This window comes from Zootoca vivipara, chromosome 1 (assembly GCF_965207765.1).
Source record: "Zootoca vivipara chromosome 1, rZooViv2.hap1.1, whole genome shotgun sequence".
Lineage (NCBI taxonomy): Eukaryota > Metazoa > Chordata > Lepidosauria > Squamata > Lacertidae > Zootoca > Zootoca vivipara.
Window position 1 is genome coordinate 45,640,367 of NC_142582.1, and position 24,900 is coordinate 45,665,266.

Here is a 24,900-nt window from a genome sequence, read left to right on the forward strand (position 1 = left end):
GGTTCATGTAATGCATTTCCCTCAAGTACATGGTCCCAAAAATGTGTTTGTCAAGATACTGCAGTTACAGAGAGATGCTTACAGAGGTGGACCGATGGGTTGGAAGAAGACTAAGTGCTCCAACCTTGTTTTTGTTTTCCCAGCTGGGCTTATTTCCAACTCCAAACTCTGGATGGCAAAAATCATGGAGGCAATTTACAAGGGTGGAGGGCAGGGGAAGGAAACACTGGACTTGCCAGGAAGGGTTCTTTCTGGTCACTGAAGAAGACAGCATCATGAAATGAGTAAGAGCTGCCAATATCATCAGATGTTGTCCTCTCATGATGATGAAATGTCACTGTCTCTTGCCTGCCACTGCCCTACCATCTACTTTAGAAGGAAAACCCTGAATATAGAGACAGCACAGCTGCTTTGGAGTAGAGCTAGGCTCCCAAGGCACCATAGCTGTCACAAACACTAAAAGGAAACACTGGTGAAACGAGAATGGCAAAAGCAGTTTTTACTCTTCAGTGCTATGCAATATAAGTGATGGGTTTTGAGAAATTTATTGCACAGAACCATAGTAAAGCCTTTTTTTTTAAAGGGACTTCCATGATTCAGGTTAAAATATACTGTTCATTTACTGTTACTATTGGTTAGACATGAGTTATTTTTAAAACAATCACCTGAATGCATGCTTAAAAATAAAAGCATATATACCACTCTTAAGAATTAGTGAATATACTTACTGGCACCAACCACCTGGGCAAAACTGTTGGTGGTGAAGACACCTAAAACCCAGAAGCAAAAATGATCTTAGAAACACAGAAAGACATAGGAAGTGTTTGGCTATTGCTCTCCTAAGGCTCTCCACTGCTCTCCCCTCTCTTATATAATCTCATTACATCAAAGAGATCACATAGCTAAACAGGTGGTATCACTGGTACCCCCTCCTCACAACGCCTAGGGCTAGAAGAAAGGCTATCCCAAGAGGTAGCTGTGTTCTCTATACATCACTGAGGTTGAAGAGACTAACCATGACCTTAAATCCCTGGCGGAAAAGGAAATGAATGAATGGTGGCACCCTATTCGCCAAAGGAGCCTAGGGAAGCCAAGAGAGCAGACATACCTTGTTTCTTCATTCACAGAGAATGAGGAGAGTGGGCTCTAGTCTAAGTACTGATCACAGAATAGTTGCATCAGAATTCTTAAAATGAAGCAAGCTCATATCAGAAAATTATTCCAAAACCACCTAGCTGCAGTGGGACTCATTCCTTCCATTGGTTTGCATGGCTCTCATAACATTCACCACATGTAGACATTTTGTTCTGTCAGATACTTGTTTGGCACAAAGGAAGGTTTTAAAGATACCAGTAAGAAAGGAGGGTCATGAGCTGGCAGAAAAAAATTACTGCCTAGGCAGGACTTGCAGACAGTCCAGAATTTTGCTTGCATGCACATGTAGTACAGGATTCTAATGTAACTCGACTAGCCCAAAGGCTCACTTAGAAGAGAATTATTACATGAGAAACCAGCTTAGACAAGTATCAACTGGAACTACAGATGCCTTGTGTGCAAATGATGGAAGCATAAATCAATCATGTTTTCCTTTTAAAATTATCAACAGCACAATGAAATCATTTGAGTTCCATTTAATTTCCACTCTTACCCGAGGCATGGCTTCTGTAAAGTCAATTAGATTCTCTGCCTGTGATGTTAACAAAATCTCCAAGTCCTCTGGAGAGTTCTGCAAAACGCAAGTTAATTAAATTACAATCTGTCACTGGGTGCAACTGCTGGTCCCCCCCCCCACTATCTCATCCACTTTTGAAAAAGCTGCAAGTTGTGAGGTTGAAATTTGTGAATCTTTTCCTCTTATATGTTGATTTGGTATAAAAGAATACGCTTTTCATTAAGCCATTGAAACAATAAAATACAGTAGCAAAGAATCCCACTGCTGCTACCCTAAACTGCATGCAATGGGATGCTCAAACCACATGTAAAGAAGGTTTCCTATACACAAGCTCTTCAATTTGAGAGAATAGTGACTTTTGTGGAAGGCTTTCAAAATCCTAGTTTGTATATAATTTTAAACATCACGCAGTGCACAGCTCAACTATGGAATCTGCTCCCACAAGAGGAAGAGATGGCCACCAACTTGGATGGCCTAAAACGATTCAGCAAATCAATGTAGGATGAAGGTATCAATGGCTAATGACCACAATAGCTATTGTTTCTACCTCCACGGTCAGAATACAATATGCCTCTCTTTGCTGGAGATTGCAAGTGTGGAGAGTGCCATTGTGCTTGGTTCCTGCTTGTGGGCTGCTGATACACATATGGGTGGCCACTGTAAGAACAGAATGCTGGACTAGATGGGACTTTGGTCTGATCCAGCAGGCTCTTATTATGTTCTTATGAGTTTCTTGCATGAGCCTTGGGCTTGCACCCTCTTCCCTTGGCATAGCCAAGAGGAGGAAATTGGAAGTTTGATGATTAGCGCTAACTGTGGTTTACTGAAACAAGTAAGTCAAAATTGCTACAATCTGAAGTTTACTTGTTTCAATAAACCATAGATAACACTAACCACGGTTTCATTCCAGGAGTTCATACATAATAAACTGCAGTTAGCTGGAAACGGAAGTAGACGCATCTGGGTAAATCAAGAAATGCTGCAGTTAGAAAAGGAATGTTGCTGCATGTTTCAATGCACAACTAAGTGTTTTGTATGCAGCACCTACTCTTCTGTGCTGCAACTGTAACTGACTCATACAGGAAAACCCACTAGTCCCCACAAAGATACAACATACCTTTACAATAGCAGCTGCCTCTGTGGGAGCCAGATTAGGAGGACTCAAAGAATCCTCAGGGCTAGAGGCAGCATTATCCTCATTTAATTCATTCCTGCAAGATGAAAACACGTCCACCATCATGCACAGCATGTGCAAAATAACCAGTGTTGCTCTTCACAAACAATATGAAGACATGACAAATGATCACTGTGCCTCATGGCAAAGAAAAGATTATTGCCTGGGAGCAAAGGCTGCCTTTGAAGTCTTTTGTCATGTGAACGTCAGCATCTTAGCACCTGCTGCCTCAGGCAAGCCCTCTAAAATGCATTGTGCTGTGGACAGATGGCTGCAAAAAGACATTATTCCAGAGTATTCAACAAACACTCCTTTACAGGAATCCATGGCCCCAAGTAATGGCCAGATAAGAGGATGCAAAAAGCTCTGTCCACTCTTAGGCACATGCAAAAAGGACAATCTATATGGCAACAATGCTTTCAGAGATCTATTTAACATATGAAGTCATGAGAAGACTGATAATCATCGTGGTTTCATACAACTGTCTTAACTGATACTGTATTTTCAGGATACTTGCATTCAATCATTTCATTCCTTCTTATGCGCAAATAATTCTTTGATCCTATTCCTCCCAGCAGTGAAACCTCAGATGTGACCTTTCTTTGGGTTTACAGGGTATAAAAATTTGTATCAATCAGTAAAAAGGCAGGAGGAAGGGGAAGAGAGAGAGGAACCCTTTGCCTTTTGCAAACTCAGCAAGGACCATGTTATTAAATAAAGGACTAATAGTTTAGAAACAAAACAAAACAAAATGAGCAAATTAAGGGCACAGCAGAGTTAGTTATACTTCCAACCATGAGCCATGAGAAGAGTATTCAGTATGTATGAGAGAACTCAATTAGTAATGATACGAAGACTCTTCATTAGCATATTGGTTTCCATGGAAGTTAGCAATGATGCAGCTAGAATGAAGCAATTCTAATATGCCCTGAAGCACACCACCACAATCTTTTATCTTTAGATATTGCCCTTTACTAAGTATAGTACAGGGCTACAGCTGAAACAACACTGGTCCTCTTCAGAAAGCTAAGGGAGCGTAAGATTTTATTTTATTCCTAAGGCTTTTTATACCTTTATGCATAGTGGCTAATAAACAAAAATCTAGGAGCAGCTACAATCAAATTTCAAAGCAGTAGATATGGTGGAATCCATGAAAAAGAACAATTACCCAGAAAAAGCTCACAGAAATAAAACAAGTTTCATTGCTTTTCTTAAAGCATACAGTGGTGGGAGGGTGCTCCAAATTCTGGGTGCCACAACTAAAAAGGCTGTGAAGAAATGCAAAACCTAATTTATAATGCCTTTAAAAATTATTTCTCGTATTGATTTTGTGTTATAAATAGGATGGTAACACTTTTACGGGGCTGGATAGACAGCAACAGTGTCCAAGAGGAAGCACTCCACTAAGAGGTTGGGTTCTGTTCCTCTGGTATTGATTGTTTAGACTGTGAATAAACCATACTAATTGTTCCTGGGTTTCCGACAGACAAGCAAAATGACTAACCTGACTAGAAATTGCTAGGATTAACTGAGTGAGCCACTCAAATGCTCAGCTACTTTATTTTTTTCCTAGACTTAATCTCTATGCAATCTTCCTGCTGTTTCCCTGCCTTAAGAATATTCCCTCCCAGAGGACTTACGGAATGAAGACATTGGAGATAGGAATCGCTTTCAGCCTCTCTCTCGACTCCTGGAACACGGGGCTCTGGGCTCTCAGAGGGCTGTTCTGAACTTTTCCAGACAGAAGAATGCTCCTGAACAAACCAGACGCAAAAGTTTGACTATGAGCATGCTACAGGAATTCTAAGGTCTCATATATATAAATCATATCATCTTTGCCACTATTCTCCAGTGAACAAACCTTTGCATTAGCAATAAAAAGCCAAGGCGTAGGCCAGTGCTTCTCAAACTTGGGTCTCCAGCTGTTGTTGGGACTACAACTCCCAACATCTCTAGCTAGGCAGGACCAGTGGTTGGGGATGATGGGAGTAGTAGTCTAAAAGCAGCTGGAGACCCAAGTTTGGGAAACACTGCTTTAGGCTATTTTCAACCATGCGCCTAAGGCTTTAGTGCAATGTAGATTTCAATAAAGCATAATTCTGCTAGAAGTAGGGAGAAGTAAGTCTGGGCAAATGAAATAAAGTTGACTGCATATAGATAGATATACCAGGAACAAATTTATTTTCCGTACTTTTTACGCTTCTGCTACAGAGAGAAAGAGTACACATTTGAGAGAGCTATACATACAGCAGAGTTGATTATGACCATGGAAAACCAAGCTCACGTCTCCGCTTAGTGACGAAGCTTCCTGTGTGGCCCTGGGCCAGTAACACGTGCTTGGCCTAGCCTGCCTCAGAGGATTGTTCTGACAATAAAGGTAGCACTGCACTGAACATCTTGGAAACTACAGCTCAGTGTGGGAGCACATACAGGTGATTTCTGGTTGAAATCCTGACATCTCCAGCTAGAAGAATTCAATAGCAGGGGAGGTATCTCAGCCTGAGACCCTGGACAGCTGCTGTTAAATCACAGTAGTTAATACCAGGCTAGACAGGAAAACACTGTGTTTTGGTAGAAGACAGCTTTCCATGCAAGATGGAATAAAAATAGAAACAGAGTATTTTAAAATTAAAGCGAACATTCTCAGGATACTGAATTCTGCATTGGAGCTAGGCATGATTAGAGAATTGCAGAATTCCGCCTCTCTTTCCATCTTATGCACCCAATTTAGTACCAATTTACAGACAAAAATCTTTACAAATCCTTAGCCTGCGGGAAGCCAAGAGTTGCTGGTGCCAGGACTTCCCAAGGCATTTACATCACATACCAGTGCACTGAAACTAATTCCTTTTCTGCCTCTCTCAGAAGGGCAGCCAAGAAGTGACCCTAAGCCATGGGAATTCCTCTACCCTCCATATACTTGCATTTGATCTGCAGGCCAGGTGGCGATATCCTCCCTCTCTCAGGTTTCCAATCCAGTAATGAGGAAAAGTAATCTCTCTCTCTTTTTAAAAGGGCTAAGCACTTTCGTTGGGTTCACGAATTCAAGGGACAAACAGTCAAGCCTACTTGTAAATTAAGGATTCATGATAACAACAGAAATAGTAGTCTTTCTAAACTACCAGCTAATTCCAATTTTATGGGAACCTTTCCCATGTGGCTTCTTGATTCACAGAGTAACTGAAGCAAACTGCCTGCACTGCCATGAGTGTAGTTACCGTATACCTGAACCCCTCAGCACAATTCACCCTCAGTGCCTATACCTGCCAGCAACATCTTGAAGGTTGGTGTTCTTATTGCCAGACATGCTGTCCTCCCTCATGACCTGAAAGAAAAGAGACATAACACAACAGGTCAAGGACAGGCTACATGCTTACTGTGAAAAGGAAACAGAATAGAGTTCTAATCAGAACTGAAACAGTCCCATTTTACATGGGCAACGTATCCCAATACATCTTTATTTTAAAATTTAAACACCACATTTGCATCTTATTAGGGTTTCTAAAGTGGTTTACAATTGTTGTTTGTTTAGTCATTTAGTCATGTCCGACTCTTCGTGACCCCATGGACCATAGCATGCCAGGCACTCCTGTCTTCCACCGCCTCCCACAGTTTGGTCAAACTCATGTTAATACAAAATAAGTATAATACTAAGCTCCACAATAAAAGTAAGAAAGACAAAAAACAAAACACCAACCACACAGCAAGGTCAAAATAGTTGCATCAAAAACAGGCAGATGCAAACCACTCACTCCCCATGCTTTCTCCAAATGCCCTGATTAATAAAATTATTACTATTACACTTCCAAAACCAGCAGGGAGCCAGGCTGCACAGAATGGATACCGAGATAGAAAACCATACTGTATCTCGTAGCCTGCTTAGCATCCAGAGATATCTCACTTTGATGTTTCTGTATAGCATGAGCACATCAAATATTACCCCGAGTACTTATTCGTATTCAATCACTTGTGATCTGAATGTCAAGTTGGGCTCTGAATCCTACAATGCGCCTGTTTAATATAATTTCCTGAGTAATATTAAACTGACAGCTCTGGAAATGAGAATTTGAGAATGCAGCAACTTTTTTATGTGGGAGCACCTGTGACATATAAGGTCCAATTATGACAAGGGGACAGAGAGCTTGAACCATCAGATTTTCAGGAAACTTATTTTAACATTTAACATTGTAACTACAGCAAATGTACATTGTCAACTCCAGTCAAAATGTTTATTTAATAAAGAAAGAAAGATATTCCACAGCTCTATTATTATCAGTAATTACATCTTTCTGCCCCAAAGCAAAGGACGGTAAGGTAAAGGCCATAGATCGGATGGACATTTTATTTTGCAAGGATATTTTTTTATCAAGAGGGAAAACAATAAGATGCAAAAGAATAAGCAAGAACAAATTTTCCAGCCTGCAGATTTTGCAAGACTTTTAGAATGGAGGGGAGCAGCAAAGAAGAAAAATACTACACTACCATGTGGGAAGGTGTGAGGGGGCCAAAGGATGGTTCTCTCACGCTAAATTAAAAAAAGTCACCACTTGCTGAGAAAAAGGTCTGCATGCCATCTACAATGGAAAGCTTTACTCATCAATATTCTATGAGAGCCACAGACAGAAAGTGGGAGGGTGCAAGATGACAGAGATTAGTTTCACCCTCAGGATTTTGTTAGCCTGGAGCCACAAAAAATATCTACATACGAGGCACAAGAACTAAGTCACTCAAAGAAAATACTGCAGAAATGTGCATTTACTGATCCCAATGGCAAACACTTGGATTACAGCACTTACCTTGTTCACTGCCTCGGCCTGGGCCTTCAGAATGTTGCTCTTGATGTCTGGAGGCAGCCGTACAGAGGCACTCACTGGGCTCTCAATGGCATTGTTGAGACATTTCTCCGTCAGCTTCACCACCTCCTGCTACAAAGTAACAGAGGTGCACTAATTAGCAGCATCTCTCTAGGGGGAATCTAGGTAGATTAATAGCCACCGGGAGCAGTATAGCGGACACACAAACAGAGGTCACAAAACCAGAACCTGTAAATAATTATGCTTCAAACAGATAAGCAGGACTGAATACATAGTGTACTGGAGAAAAGCCTGTGCAATCAGAGATGTGTGGTTTCAACAGCAATATATACAATTTGGAGCATTTTGCAAAAGCTCCGACTAGGAAGAAGGTCTGCTTGCTAATGTTTTGGAACACACACTGTATTAAGAAACCAGAGCCAAATCGGAGATGCACATGCTCATTAACACATGCTTATCAGTGCAGGTATACAGCTGGGATAAAAAGGGAAACACAGAGAGTGAGTGTGGTATAGGGGTTAAGAGTGCTGAACCTGGGAGACCAGGGTTAAATCCTTTCGCAGCCATGAAACACCTTGGGCCAGTCACAGTCTCTCAGGCTAACCTACCTCAAAGGGTTGTTGTGAGGATAAAATAGGGAGCTCCTTGGGAGTAAAGGTGGGATATAATTGTGATAAACAAAATAAAAGGTATTGGGGCTAGGATGGGTGGGGAAATCTTAGATTCCCATGAACTTTGTAAATACTTGTAGCAAAAAGTAATTTCCCAGTTTTACCTCCTCAATAAAAATTCATTTCCTGTTAAGCTGCTATTTTATCAAAATTAGCTCCCTCCTCTCCTCCCAGCTCCTCCTTCTTATTGATGTCCAAGTGGGGAGAGGCAATATTCTTTTTGCCTCTCTGGTTTCTTTCTGCCTTCCAACCAGAATTATAGCGATTTGTAGACACAATGGTTGCTGAGTGAAGTCCAGATTATTTAATCTGTCTGTTGTTGTATTTAATCATCCAAGAGTTGGATTTCAATACCGGTAGAACCGCCCCCCCCCCCAGTAGAATGCCCTTAAAGGTGAACTCAACCACAAAGGGTTCCAGAGAGAAAGCAGGACTCAGAAGAGCTGATTTGGTCCCAGGAGCAGCAGAGTCGTTCTGAGGTGCAGCTGTGGGTGTGCTTATGGAGTTTAGTCATGTTTTCAAGCTATTTTTTTCCACCTATTGCTCAGTAACTATCTTACAAAATACCATTTTTTTTTAAAAAAAATCACTAATGAAGTTTTACTTGCATTGTTCCCTACATTCCAGAAACTCAAGAAACTGGAATGCCTGTGCATTTAGAAATTAATTGCTCCCTTCAGTGCCAGCGTGATTGTCTAGATCTTGGCACTGCCAACATTGCAAGCTTCCAGTCTAGCAAGCTGCCAAAAACAACAGCAACTCTCTTGTAAGAAAAGGGCCATTCATACTACAGTTTCAAACATGAAACAGGGAGATTATTTTCCAACAAAATATTTCACTGAAGAAAATAAATGCTGGCAAAGCAAACTGAATTTTAAACTATTTGCATCATCTGTTTATGAAAGAAATCTGAAGGTATTTCAGAATGCCATTTGGGGGGAAGTTATCTGACCCACTGCAGTGAGATAAAACCTCCACAGCTAAATAGAGAGCCAATGATTTGTGGTTTTCATCTTGTTGCAGAGCTTGTTGGAAGGTCTGTCCTCCCACAAGACTTCTGCATTATCCCTACCTTATGCTATCATAAGTAATAGTAAAATACTAAACCATTTTGAGAAGTCCAGAAAATTAGCAAGTTTTAGCCCTCGGGTATAATTGCTTATTTGCTATATGTATATTTTGCACATAAGGAGGGTAAGGGTTAGTGTGGGAAGGAAATAAATTGAGCAGTGAGGGACAGAAGCTACAAATGGCTGTGGAGCCACCCCCAGCCTATAGAAAAAGGTACAAAATGAAATAAAACATACAAGCATTTCTGAAAATTTTTTTCTAAAAAGTTTAAAAGCTACAATTAAGTTAGGCCACATCTGCGTTCTTGTATACGAGCATTAAATTCACAATTTGTAAGCATTTGAAAGGGCAGCGAATAACACAGGGTTCCTGTGTTACTTTGCACTTCTGGGCACAAAGGAAATGATGATTTTATAAAGCTTACATGAGCTGCACCTTCACTGAGGAAAAGAAAACATAACTTGGCATTCTTAAAAGAATCAATTTAATGGTAACAAAACTGGTTAAGTACTTGGTTCTGGATTTAAGGGTTCCCTGCATAGGATAGTCTGATATTGAAAAATCCACACATCAGTTATGCAAAGGCAGCCATGACCCTCCACACTTTTTAATTACAGTGAAAGACTTCCTAACACAGAACCTAGTTTATGCAGGTTAGCAATGTGCACAAAATCATTAGTTCTATTCATATGGCATTTGTTTGTTAATATAAACTGAATATATAAGTTGAACAAATAACCTATACTCATGGGGGTCCGTGTATTTTTAGTTTAATTATCGTTTGAGACACCTTCATTTCCTTAATCACTTGAGGTCTTGTTTTCATCTTTTAAAGCTGAAGCACAATAAAAAACAGACGTAGACAATGATCAGGATTGAGTGTGTTTACTTCTGTTTATGAGGAAGAGCCATCAGAAAAGAACCCCAAGGCTAATCTTCTTACAGACTGTGTAATCTTTATAATACACTAGCCATGAACTGTGCACAAGGCAGATGAAAGCCATTGAGGAAAACGTGAGCATTCAGAAGTAACTACTTTTTCCTCATGAGGTGCTTCAACAAAAACCAGAAAACAGAAACAACCATGAGGACCTGCATGTTCCTCAATACTCTCAGTAAGCTACAATGCTCTGCTACTCCTGCCAACTAAATGCGAGCAAAAAAGACCCATTCTTAATTAGCTCATTGCCTTTTCATCCTGCTTTTCAACCAAAAATTGGCTCCCACTGTGGTCTCACAGCAATTAAATGATTAGAAGGCAATGCAGAATTCTGTCTGCTGTTGTGAGTTTTAGCTAGATCTGGGAAAAATGGAGGAGTAACTAGTCGCAGGCTTCCCTTCATTATCACTGCTAGCTAGAGGAAAGAAGATTCTGTGCTGGAGTTGATTCCAAGAACAGTGGAGGAGGAATATGATGTTAGTTTCCCTTTCCCCCATTGATAAAATCTGTTTGTTGGTTGCAGAAGGTATGCATGCTGCTGGATGACAAGGGTCACACTAACATGCTTGTTTGTAGACTTAAAGCACCGAAATCCCCACCAAACAAGGCAAAATAAAAAAGTATGTTGTGAATTGCTGAAGCCCCAAAAGTTTCTGATGATGACTTGCATGAGTACAGGGAACTAAAAAAAATCTCCTGCGTTCCCATGAATTGCTGGCATCTAGTGGACCTTGTCAGTGCATACAGTATTTCCTCGATGCTGCTAAGACCATAGGATTGTTCCATGTGAATTATTATAGAAAACATGATCTGGGCCTCAGAGTGGGAGCAGACATTCAGCTCCACATCACTCATGGAAATGCACTTGGTTCTTCTGTTTGGTCAGGGAGCCAGTAACCTGGAATGTTTCTCATGCGCTAGCATGGAGACTCCTTGGGGCTGAAGTTGTCCTGCAAGAAGCTGTCTGTCTTAGGAGGAAATCTGTTCTCAAGTAAAGGAGCTGTATTCCTAACAAGATATGGTGCCAACTGCTACCTCTCAGACTGTAAACCAGTCTAGGTTATTCAGGAAGATCCCAGAGAATTTCTATCAGATTCACAAGTGCATCTATTCAGCTTTTACAGGGGTTTCCCAAAAGCAGAATATATGCAGGGCTAAATAGCAAGAAAGTAACAAATTTCACTGAAACCTAAACTTTACACTCAGTAACTTTGGGAGGAATGCACACTCAGTACCTGTTTGTTGATGTTTATGTTGGACTGGGAAACCAGCAAAGGGTTGAGTTCTGCTTCCAGCCGCTTGAGTTTCAACAATGCATCTTCACCTGCTCAAATAGAGATAGGATATAAGTCAACCTAAGACTGGAATGGTGCTCTGAAAATCTTTTGTCATTTCTGTCAATTATTAAAACCAGGATTACACTTTCCTGTAATTTAACTGTTTTTTTTAACATCGTCTGTGCAGCCATACTTATGAGCATTGCATATGCACCAGCTGGAAGCATCTGGAAATCCTACTATTTTGTTAAGAACTGTGGTCTGTTGCAGATAAACCCACGTTGGTAGGTTAAGAAGGATCACAATTCTTGCTGAACGTTAAAGCGTTCCAGATACTTTCCAGATACACACATCAGATCCTTTCAGTATCACAGACAAGTAAGCAGGTATTTTAAATGTCCCAATAATTCCAATTCTACCAGGCATTTCCTTACCAACAGGATCCGCCTTGTCATAGGGTTGTTCCTTTGTGCCAAGAGAAGTGAAGCCAAGACCCGTTTCTTCCAAAGCTTCAGCTGACCCTCCGGCAGGAGGAAAATCAGTAGTATTGTCAATACAAGTTTCCAACAATTCCTTGTTATCCAGTAAATCAACAATCAGGGGCATGCTACATGGGATATGAAAAGGAAACAAGGTTTTAGGCACAAACCATTCAAAGCAAGCTTCTGCAGCAAGGGTGGGGAACTTTAGGCCTAGGAGCCTCTTGATGCAGCCCTCTTTTTGCTCTAGGCCCTCCCTAAGCCCTTTTGCTTTGCTGGAATGAAGTCCTTGAACTTAGACAATGCCTCTTACTTGCCTGGATAGAGAGATGAGTGCTCAGAAACCTCTGACTTTGCATGACTAGAAAAGATAAGGGTCATATCTATGGCTCTGCCCCATCCACCATGCAGCCCCCCCAAAGTTGCCAACAAGGAAATGTGGTGTTCAAGCTGAAAAAGGCTCCCTCCTTCTGCTGTGTGCTATGCAACTACAACTGCAGGGCTCCTTAAGCTCCTACCCAGGATTAACTTTTTTTAAAAAAAAATCACAGTGTGTGTGGATTGGTCAAGCATTTGCATGTGCTTTTAAAGATTTCTGTAAGCTACCTCGAGAGGGCTTTTTGCTCAAGGCAGAGTATAATCCTTTAAATAAATATCATAACACCGTGCTATCTATGATTGAGGCCCTCTCAGATATTACACAATTATTTTCTAGAATGTGAACATTCTTGTGGTACCCACCTTTTCCTGTTAGGCAAACCACGAACACCTAAGCAAGTGATTATTTGCATTTTTAAACAAAGCACACAAATTTGGCAACCACTGATGTGTGCCTTTCCTGATCTGCAATGAAGCTGGCATGCTAATGATGCAGATGCTTTTTCACAGTTGCTTTTAAAAGAAGATCTGGGTACGGATGGCAATCTTATATAATTAATGTCCATACACACTGCCCAGGCTTGAGCCCTGGAGAGGTAACTTTGGTGCTGCTAACACAGCAAAAACAATGCGGGAGGCAGTAGTTACGAGTTACTGCAGCCACAGCGACAGCTGTGATTCTCTGGCGATTCTCTGGCGGTTTGGTTTCGCCCCCGGAGGCGTGCTCCATTGTCTTTCAAGATAGACGGATGCCAACAACAACAATTCTGAGAAATAGAATGGAAGTGTTCTGTTCACTCTGTTCATCCTCCTTACAACCTTTAGTACACAGCACTTCTCTTTTACTCTTCATGTCACAATAATTATTATGGTAACATCTTTCACTTCCATTTTCCTGCAGCACCCTTCCCAAATACACACGATAAAGCACCCCCCCCCTGCTATAATACCCTCCCCAACCTAGACTGGGGAAAACTGCAACCTTTGATTACATTTCATGATGATCATCTCATGAAGTTACCATGTATCAAAGAAAAGCCTTCTTCATTGACTCTACAGTATTTGGCTGTTCAGTTTCTTCATATGACAAACACCTAGGGAGAGCAAGGGAAGGCTCAAATCTCTACCCCCTGGTGTGGGGAACCTTTGGCTCTTCAGATGTTCCCACCACCTGTGGTCATTGGTCACACTTGCAGTTCAGCAATGACTGGAGGGCCAAAGGTTCCCTACCATCTGCCTCTATGCCCTCTGGTGTATGAGGGCAAACTTTTAAAGCAGGGAGATCCTGTACTCATAGGGTCGCTGGTCCCCCCCCCCCCCAGCCATGACTTAGAACCTTGATTATCCAGGGTTCTAAATCTTATGGGAAGCCCAATAGTACAGAAGGTTCCCTGTTTCAGAAGCTCATTCTCCAACCTGCAGAAGGTGGGCAAAGAAAAAGGATGTGGTTATGCACTGGAAGGGGTGGGCATCCCTGCCATCTTAACTTTTATTTTTAATGGTTGCTTCACTCAGTTTACCTGAGCGTGTTGCAGTGCAGCAGCAAATGTCAGATCCACTCACCCGCTGTAGATCATTACGCATAATTCATCTGTATGTCCCACCCACCCAATTTCTCCACTTTTTTTTTTATAGCACAGAGACTATACATGACCTACAATCTGTGGGCAAAGGACTTTCAAAAATCAGTAATTGCTGGTATACAAACTAAAGCTGATAAAAAGTACTCCCGCCACTTGGGACATCCAGAAGCAAATGCAACTTGTGAACCTGATCTCTAAGAGACTGGAACGTTATCCAGAGCAGCTTACTCTCATACTTCCAGACCCTCCAAGCAACAGGACTGCTATCATGTCTGGTTTAAGTTTGGTTGCCCCCACCCACTCCAGTTTTGATACTAATCACTATTTTCAGAGACGCCACTGCTCTGGAACCAAAACATGTACACGAAGGATACAGCCAAGTGTCATCAGAATATTGATGACATCCCAACCCAAATCTCTAGTGCAATTCTCACAAAAGCTTTGTGCAATTCTGGGGTGGATAACTTGCAGATCTTAGCCACATTTTATGTAGGTGGGGAGTAGGGAGGGAGGAGACCCAGAGGGTGGAATGGGAAAGAAGTTATCTTCTGTGATGAAGAGAACTGCTGCTCTCCCATAGAAAACAATCGAAGAAGTTAGGCTGCTTTATTGATTTCACTGGTTCTCAACTTCATTTCATTGGTTGATTTTCGCAAAATGGAGATTAATACATTACCTTGTAGTGCTGTGGTTCCCAAACTATAGTGCACTCTCCCCACAAGAGAATGCACCGTATAGTTAACGGGGAGGAGAACATCCTGCAGCCGGCAAGGACACACAAAGTGCTATGCTAACCATAATGTTGTGTGAAAGAGAGGGGACTTCTGACCACAATATCTGCTTCTCATCATGTCCACCATGGTTGGCTGATATTAGGAAATAAAACGAGGTGTGGTTTTTCCAGTACATTTCTAATACCATGGTTGAATTAGTGCCCCAATCCACACATATAAAGAGGTATGCACCAAAGCGATGGCTGCTGGTGGGTTTTAAGACTTGGGAGGTACAGTACATTTAGAATGCACCCTACTTAACAAATGTTGAGAAAGTATTCTGTGCTGTGTGCACAGGGCTTCCAATCAGGATGGGGAAATGATGTGTTGTAGCCTCTAAGGTTCCTATGTTCCACAATGTCTTCCTCTTCCAATCATAATGATGAGCAGTTTGCAAGTGTGTACACAGCCACATCACTTAAACTGGCCTGGGCAGAAGGCAGGCAAAAGCATCAAGTGATTGCAGCGGGCCCATATTGAGATCCAGAAGATCCAGATCCAGCTCAGCCCCCTTCCTGGAATGCTCCATTTAGGGATTGTCTGTGGGCTTCCATAAGTACCGTAGAGATCCCCCTAACAAAATGGAAGAGGGAGCTCCACAAAGGCAGTGTAATACTGAGGACAGAGGGTAACAGGATTTGGGAGAGTGACACATTTTTCTACTCCAACCCTGCCCTGTGCTCAGGGCAGCATGAGCCTCTTTTTAAGTCTTTTGATACCTTTAGGGGCTGGCAAAAAGTGAGGCTATTAACTGACTTGGATTAGATGCCCTGGACTCCTTTTAACGTTTATTTATCTTTACGTGACTTACAACACCAGTCATATATAGCAAATAACCGCAAACGAAGTGCAGCTTGATAAAGCTGGTTATGTTTCAACTTTTGTTTTTAAGCTTTGTTACTGTTTAACTCCAAGCCTCTCTAATCCATAGCAATCATTGCTATGCATCACCTAACATTTCAATGGAGTGACTACAAATAAACCCTCTACAACCCTTCTAGGTGGTTTAACATTGCATCTATGCAGTGTAAAGTACAGCTGTGCCAACATCTGTGCCCTCCTAATTTTTCTTCCCTTGCAAAAGAGGCTTCTGTTTTCTTTAGAATTTTGTTGGTGCAGAATTGAACTTAGTTTATTGTTGCAAGTTGGCTTCAGTGTTCTGTGTTTTTCTTTACTTTAAACATTTTTCCAGTGCTCTGCAGCCTCCTAGATGCCTGTGCCTTCAAAGTAGAAAAAGCTCTAAGGGATAAAATATCTAATGTCATGGACTTCAAACTGACATGTGGGAAGCTGGGAAGGCTGCAGAACAGTTTTTCTTCCAAAGAAGATAAGGGAGGAATGAAGGAGATGTAACTAGCTCATGATTCTCAGCCCCTGAGATTGCAGGGAGGCACCTCTTTGTTTTTGCTGTTACTGCATTGTTGAACTAGCATTTTTTGAAGCAGAAGAAAACTGGTCATATGCAGCTACATCATACAACCTGAACTGGTTACACCAATAAGGATACTGACAAGCTGACATGCTTTTTCCAGCAAACACAATTGAACAGGTTTTTTGCATTCAAGCAAAACATCTCAGAAAGACACTCTCAGACAACCTACTTAGAGGTCCTTCAGGTCTCCTTAAAAGCTTTTTATTTTAAATATAAAAAGTATAATTCTATTTAATATCCAGTTAGGCACATTATTAAAAGTGCAGAAGAACTAAAAAGGAGCAGCCTTCACCTGCCAGTTGCCATCTCCTCTGTTTTTTAAAAATATAAAACAGTTAAAAGATCATGTCAAGCACAATTATGTGCTCATGGTAGCTATGCTTACTTAAAACATTTTGAGAACAAAATAGAGTTTCTATGGGTAGAATATGCAGCTTTGTTACAACCAAGGAAGCTATTTAAACCTTTCTTCCACTAAGAAAAAACTTAAGGTATTTTCTCTTAAGTGGCAAGAGAAATGCCTAGAAAGCTATTCCTTCATATTCAGGTGTTTCAGCACATGGGTTAATTATTTTAAAAAGATGTCTTTCTCCTGTCCTTCAAAGCATTAATGTTCCAGGGTGACACAGGGAACAATCAAGGCTTCCTAAAGGTCAAAAGTCCTACAGGTCAGTCACGGAGGTTTGGACACCAGAACCAAAAGCCTGTCTGTACATTCCTGCATTCTTCACATTGCGGTCACGGACAAAGTCACTGTAGTGGTGTCTATCCACTGAGTGGGCCGAGGGTGGGGACCACGCGTTCCATGCACTTCCACCACGTTGACAGCAGTCACCAGCATCATGGGGCCTGGATTGGTTTGGGGAATGGGATGAGGCACAGTTAGTATCTAGACACAAATGAGGAGAGAGAATGGAAGGAGCAGAGGCAGCTGAGGAAGTGGCAGACTACCAAGAACAAACTTGTTTAACAGCAAGCACAATGTGTGGGAGCTTACAAATACAGTTTAATGAAATGAAACTGTGGACTGTCAAGTCAAACCCTCCACCGCTGCTACGAGGTCATGCTGGTTTCAGAGTGACCAATGCAACTGTTAATTTGAATACTCCCCCACTTTTTCATATGGCATCTCCTCCATTCAGAAAATGAAATTAGAAATGAATGTGGATACCTATCCAGCCCACTGGCTTATCATGTTCTGCCCCTATGGCTTACTATAATATGAATGGCTATAAATTTGCCTAAATGTGCAGACTTAACACTATATTCCTTCTTTGAGCAAAATACCTGATAGGCACAGCAGCGTTAAAGGATTTAAATGACACTGTTAAACGTTTAGGACAAACATACTATTCTTAACAGGAGGACTACTTTGACCTATCAGAAAATAGTTTTTGAGTCTGAAGTAAAGAAGAATGATGAAGAAGCTCACCATAAACACTGTGGCCCAGTTCGCATGATTAGTTTCTGAACAAGCCAACTTTAAACCATGGATTATGAAGTTTGCCTGTGTAACTAATTACTGTATTATCTGTTTTAAACCAGGACATCTGGTTCATATGCAATGGTAAGCAGAAAAGATAACATAGCAGAAGTCCTCATCCTTACTGCACAAGTGAAGGGAGAGGGAAAATGCAGAAGCCTGACACTCTGAGCTCAGGAAGGCTTATCCACATAATGCTTAAACCATGGTTTAACATGACATGCGAACATGGCCAGGGAAAAACAAGATTAAAAGTATTTCATGCACATGTTATTCAGAATTAACTGATCTGGATCCTGCTTGCTTGGCATGGCTTCTGCCATTTTTCTGTGCCCAAATTTCATTTTAGGAAATTGCAAAATCAATCTTCTTGGATGTGTGCAATTTTCAGCATTAACACAGACACAATGTGTTAATGAATGAAGCTGTCCTGGACTTGCCCAGTTCCGATTAGTGCATGGCCTTGGAAAACCATCCTGTTATGACAGAAAATCTTTAGCGCTTCAGAAAGAGGAAGGGCTAGCTTTTCCTCCTCCGCTCTACTGCTAATTAATGCCCATGAGCTTAGCTAGAGTTGCTCCATATTGAAGATACCTTGGACACTTGGTTCCTTAATATTACACATCAAGGGAAGTTTGTTTTTAGCTGGATTCAGAATCACATTCTTTTATGTTCTGAATTCCAAATTTCCTAATAATAAGTATTTTAAAATTAACTGCATTAATGCATCTATAGATCTGAACTTCTACACCTACCTATTGGCATAACCACTGATTTTAAAATGGAATGAAGCACTTCCCAAAAGCTTAGTGTGTTCAAAGAAAACTTAGGAAGGCCCATTTTGGATGACAGCAAGAGATAATGCCTATGGGGGTTTTGACCAGGAAACTGCCTGAGAATGCAGGAGATCAGTAAAAACCTTTGCTTGGCTTCCTGTCTCCCACACTTACTCCTACTAAAATTTGATCAGAACACTTGATTGAATTGAGTGTTGCTGCCAAATCCAGCTAAGGAAGGCAACTCAACTGAACAAGACTTTTATAATTCTTAAATCCTTCAATCTAATAATTAGTAACAGTCATAACTATTATTTTCAACAGTACCATGCCATGTTTGGTGCTACTGTATACACGAGGGGAGCTTTCTGAGGGTTTTTTCTTAAATAGTTTGACTATCTGGTAGTCTTTGGCTGGGTTTGGAGTGTGTGGGTGTACGCATGTATATGTGTGTGCTGAATATTTAACCATATTCAAAGCTTGTGCCCTAAAGCCTGTAGTTCTACTGACAGTACAATAATGATCCAATGAAGACGGGGGGGGGGGAAGCTTATCAGTATGGTTGTGAGACCGCTACTGATCAACTTTTCCATTTTGGAAAATACAGTGTGACAGTTCTGTCTGTTGTAATGTTCCACTAAAATCACATCACTATGCAATCAAGCAGCATCGCAGGAAGAACATGCACATTAGAGTAAAGGAGATTTGAAAAGCATGCAAGATACCAAGCCAATGCAAAGAAGCCTTCTTTAGAAGCAATTTCAAATCAAATCAACTCCTGTTTCTTATGTTGAGGATCTGGTTCATTGCCGCATGAATTCAAACACCACCTTTATTTTATGAACAGCTCATCATAATGGCTGCCAGTAATAATTTTCAGGGTTCCAGAGTTTATGGAAGTCTTTGCATATACAAGGCCCTGCAGGTGTTTCACACTGTTAGCCTAGACATTGGAGTGTAGGAGTGGAACTTGGAACATCTGGGCAGGTCTGCTCAAAATGGCCCTGTTCTTTGCTCTCATGTACAGAAACATGGGAGCTGGTAATCCCTGAAAACAGATCACCTGCAAGTGACATCCTAGCTCCACACCTGCTTCGTTCCACTATCAAGGCAGCAACAGAACACGTTTGAAATTGAATGTGAATTTGAGAAGATACTGGCTCCTCATTCGCCCCTTAAACACAGAGCAAGATTTCAATAGTGTCTTATAATCGGGAATTAACCTTGATAATCCTGTAAAACCTAAGTGCAAACCTAACTTTGGCGTTTACACTGAATATCCTTGTTTTCACAATCAATAGGTTAGGAACCTCCACAATAAAAAAATGTGAACTCATAGTAAACTCTCTGAATGGTGCTGCATTGCTTATCCTTTTGAGTGGCAGTGTCAGCACTGCAGCATAAATTATGTCTTAAAATGACATAATGAAACACAGTCACATTTCCATACATGCGAAGAACCATCCCTTTACCAAATCCTTTACCAAATTAAAAAGTTCAACGCACCATAGTTCTAACAATTTTGAGCTTAAATAAAAATTCTCTAAAGAAGGCTCATGAAGTGAAAGGAGCAAGACCAAAGCCAAGCTGTGGGACCAGACCAATTAAAAGGGATAAGAGGTTGATGCAGGAAAGCCCCATAGGCAGCATCGAGACATTCAAGTCGCTCTCCTCCAAGCAGAGACACACATTCCATCAATGCATCCAGCTTAATCTCATTCCAAACTTCAGACTGAACGCAACACACTTGATTGACCATACAGCTCCAAACAATTCTTTACTGCTTTCCCTTCCCCTGACCCCTGAGAATAGCAGCACAACCTGTTAAAATGCATACATACATGCCGAGTTCATGTATAACATTAAATCATAGTTAGAAACAAACACCTGTTTAATGTGAACAAGCAGCATACTGGGGCAGGCTTCTCATGAGTGCCCATCTTACTCCTCTCCCACTGCTGCTGTGCTGTTCCCACCATTAAACAAAACCAGATGTTGGCTTAGTGCTGTGCAAGAACCATCACTCATGGTTTACTATGAGCAGTAAGCCAAAAATGAGCATTTAATGTTTAATGTTCTTGTGCCACTAAGGTCTGGACCACTGCAACACATGGATGGAAAAGCTGTAATATCCACGGGTTGATGGAACAGGAACTATGGTGAAAAACAACCCTTTATCTATTAAGCTTTCTGTAGCTCATAACAGCAACTTCCAAAATGGTATAGGAGTGTGTAGCCCATATGCATATCTAGGGCAACCAAGCTGCACCTGCTATAATTAATTCCTTCTTTTACACAGCTATTAAAAGTGCAGACACTCTGCTGTCTTTTGTATCTGACCACCCTATTGATATTGTACTCATTTTTGCCTATTTTACAGCATGTTCTTGTGGTGGGAAGCCAAATTGGCAAATGTTTCTCTCAGTGGAAGAGATGTGTATATACAATATGTGATTATACACACTTTGAAATTTTAATTAATATTAATGTAGGAAACTACATATAGAAATAGCCTTAATAGAAGTCACCGCACACTTATTTTTCTTTGCAATTGTACTGGGTATAAAAAAGGGAAAACCTATTGAGCAATATGCTGCTAGACTGCAACTCCCATCATCCCTGATCACTGGCTGTACCAGCTTGGGCTAATAGGATTTTGAGTTTAACATCATCTGGAGGTCCACAACTCCCCACCCATTTTAGAAGGAGAAGGGGAGCAAATTGAAGTTTTCCAGGTTCTACAATTCATAGCACAATCACAGCTGTGCACATTTCTAAATACACCATTTATATTCTTAGAAGCGACAACTCCTTAATAAATCGTTAGGAGGCTGTTTAAGCATAGTCAGAGCTGTTTGGAGCTGGAGTCTAAAGGGCACACACAAGAATGTTACCAAAAAGCATGTGTACAGCAGTTATACTGAGCTTATGCAAGACAGGCCATCATACCAATAAGGCAAAACAGAATTTAAAAAATAAAGTATCACCACCTTACAATCACCAGTGGGAAGGAAGAAACTGACAGAGCAACCAAGAGCTCAAGAGAAAAACCTCCAATTTCAGACACTGGATAAATCAAGGGCAAGAAAAAAGAGAAAGCACCTTTTGATTATGTTTTTGATCACAGCTCAGAACAGCTTCAAGATATAAAGCCAAAGTCAAGAGCATTTTTAAGTCAACAGATACAATTAGCAAAGTTTTCATAAAAGACAAATACATTTGAACAATTAGGACCACACATTAGCGATACTTGCTGTATCACTCTTATAACCACTTCGAAGTATGTTTCTTTACAATTAAATAGCATACAAATTAAATGAGATCAAATAAATAAGTTGTACAAAAGCAAAACAAATCAGATTATGATCACATGTCAAAGGTTCACTGCATGGATAGAACAGCCTAAGATAAATTTTAAGTCTACGGCATTGTAATGCTGCAGTTTTTCAAAGTGTCTGAGAGAATTAAAAGTTTTTCTCCAAGATTAAATTGTCCCCTTTGAAGCAAAAAATATTTTCGAGCCAGAATGGGGCTGGAAGCTAAGTAATATGGTCTTATCTTGATGGATAGCCAGAGCTTGGACCACCAGGAAAAGGAATTTAAATGAAATATAAGCTCTTATTTGCAACCATTTCCGTTTTTTAAAGTGAACCCCATCTGGTCACTGCAAAAAAAAAAAAAAACACCACACAAAAACCCACCAAAAAACAAACAAACCTGCAGCTGTGAAGCTTGATGGTTTTGTAATTTTTTTGAAGAAAAGCCTGCAGTAATGAAAAGTATGGCTTTTCTCATCTGGCCAGAACTTAGAGCACAATCCTGGATGAAAGGTGTGGATGGACAACTCATTCAATCCACTTCACTGCAGAAGCACATAGTGAGGGTCCACAATAGCAAGGTGCTACCCAGCAACACTGGGATTGCAAATTATGAATTGACAAAGTATCCAAATTAGGCTGAAAAGAACAATGGGTTGTTCCATGACCCCCACAAAAATATATTCTTCTTAGAAGACACAAATATGAACAATATCAGTTGCAGGAAAGGTATGTGAAATGACCAATAGCTCATCATTTCCAAATCAGAGCAAAGTGAGACCAGAGTAACTCACCATTTCTTGTCTTGCTGGCTGGTCCCAGGACTCCGTGGGAGATTTTCTATTTCAACTAAGACTGGCCCAGAAGGAACTGCTGTAACAGAGGGTAGGGCGGGCATTGCACTCCAGTTCTTGAAAGACAAAATACAAAGCAAAAATATAGTTTTGCCTTCAGTGTTGTTGTTTTTTCAAAGCCATGAAAATGAGAACACAAGGTTTTCTACTTTGGTTTGTAAATTTTCATATTAGCTTAAACCTTTATGGCCAAGCGAACCAAATGATCCAACTTTCCATTTACTACAGCTTCTAAATTCTGAAGTCAAGGCGACTGCATTTGAGATTAGTTTACTTTTGACACAAAGACTTAGAAAAATGTTAAGTAAACAGATTAGACAAACTTACTTGCTGTGATCCATTATTTTGGCTGAAAACATTATTTGGAAGGCTGAAATGGGAAAAAAACCAATAGTTTAAAGTTAATTTATCAAAGATCAATCTGTTAGGGTTTTAAGGCTTATCTGGGTCTGCCAAGTAGGATCAGCAACAGGGACATTAAAAAATAAATAAAACTGAGGCCAAACCAGCATTTACTGTATTTGCATTTGTATGCATCACTTGACTCCAAAGCAGTCCTTACTTTGACTGTTTCACACTAAGATCTCACACATATGCTGGACTTTTACCTAAGCCATCATAATCCATATGAAGTTCTGGTAGGCAAATCTTGTCAAGGCAAATCTTATCAAGCTACATGAACAGGGGTAGGAGTGCAATAAATCAAAGCCAAATTTTCAACTAGTAAGAGTGAAATACTGAGCCCTGATGCCTGGAACCAAAACACATTAATTTATCTTATCTGTGTATGTTTCCAGTTCCATCAAGGCGTGGTTGTTGTGGTTTCCACATGAAACTAACTTGCACAGATCTGTTAAGTCAAACACCACACCATAAAAAGCAGGTATGAAAGAGCACTTCTTTCAACAACAGCAAAATATTCACTGCTGATCTAATAACTTTCAGTGAAATGACATGCATCTTTTAAAATCAATTTTAATCAGCAATGTTAATTAGCATGCATAGTCAAACATAGAATTGATTAGCTCTAGGGTGAACATACCATGATATTCTAATACCATCATTAAAAATAAGTAGAGGGAGGATGGCATGGTAGCCTACCTACCTCTTTCACTAACTAAGAAAAGGGGTACAGTAGGATCGCATCTTGTGTAGGGGTTACACTCTGGGGGGGGGGGGGTAGCATGTGAAGCCAAAATTGTGTATAGTCAGAACAAGCCCAGTGTGACCATCCCTATCTTTCCAAAGCCAGCAGACCGAACAGGCTTTGCATACTGGGTACTGGGAGGTTGCGGACTCCTGGGAAATCTTGGAGGGTTATCCCGAGATCTTGTGAGACCTCCAGAGTCTGTGCAAGACCTTCCCAGAGCCTAGTAAGCAAGGCAGAGCTTACAAAACTCTTTCCATGGCAGGAAAATGTGGCATAGAAAGAGCTTTTAAGCCCTCTGCCTTGCATGAGATTTACTGTTTAATTTGAATGGTGTCTAATTCATGAAAAAATACGTAAGCAACAGGAAATGGGCATTTAATATATTATCAGAACATATTCCTGATAATCCTATACGGATGGCCAAGACATATTTATAGAATAAATCTTTACTGTGGAAGCCCAATGCTGACAGGTCCTCTTACCTAGTTTCTTCAGATTTATGAGTGTTTCCTGTAATAAAACACAGAAATTGTCCAATATATCAATTACACAATATCAAAAAGCTTGCATTCTTTTTTTCAAAGATATAGTACTTGTGCAAAATGTTAGGGACACACTTTAAAACAGACTAAAACTTAGAATGTGCGGGGGAAATAGGTATATACTATTTGTAGGGTTACCTATCATGCAGCTTTACCACCTTTCACAGGCACTTCCACTAAATACTAGGGCCTTGCATCCAGACCAGACAAATCCAAGATTCCAAACAGATTCTGGCAGATCCATGATTTGTCTAGATTGGGTTGAAGCAGCCCCAAGCAACCTAGGTTCACCTGGAGCGATCTGGGATTGCCAAAAGGGGAAGGGGTGTTCAGGCAGCAACAGGTGGGGGAGAGAAGGAGATGATGCAGGTGAGAGTCCCCTTGTCACCAAACACATGGTCCATTAGGGTTGATAATGCTGAATAAACATTAGAACTATGAAAGGGCCCCAGTTCAGCTCATAGCCCAGGTTGAGCATGATCAGAATCACCAATTGGGCCCTGAGCCGAACTGC

General features: G+C 40.8%; 1 protein-coding gene across 3 annotated transcripts in view; it reads right to left on the reverse strand.

Annotated features, from left to right (window-relative positions):
• EPB41L5 (erythrocyte membrane protein band 4.1 like 5) overlaps positions 1-24,900 on the reverse strand; it is a 58,220-nt gene that overhangs the window by 4,803 nt on the left and 28,517 nt on the right. For 2 of the 3 annotated variants that reach the window (XM_088652512.1, XM_088652501.1), the window contains exons 14-24: positions 24,327-24,354; positions 23,022-23,064; positions 22,635-22,750; positions 12,054-12,226; positions 11,578-11,666; positions 7,643-7,771; positions 6,110-6,171; positions 4,487-4,600; positions 2,790-2,883; positions 1,649-1,726; positions 729-770 (exon numbers count right to left, since the gene is read on the reverse strand). In XM_088652512.1, coding sequence (XP_088508638.1) covers positions 729-770; positions 1,649-1,726; positions 2,790-2,883; positions 4,487-4,600; positions 6,110-6,171; positions 7,643-7,771; positions 11,578-11,666; positions 12,054-12,226; positions 22,635-22,750; positions 23,022-23,064; positions 24,327-24,354 — 968 coding nt within the window. The remainder of the gene's footprint in view (positions 1-728; positions 771-1,648; positions 1,727-2,789; positions 2,884-4,486; positions 4,601-6,109; positions 6,172-7,642; positions 7,772-11,577; positions 11,667-12,053; positions 12,227-22,634; positions 22,751-23,021; positions 23,065-24,326; positions 24,355-24,900) is intronic. The other variant, XM_088652494.1, reaches the window with a different exon arrangement.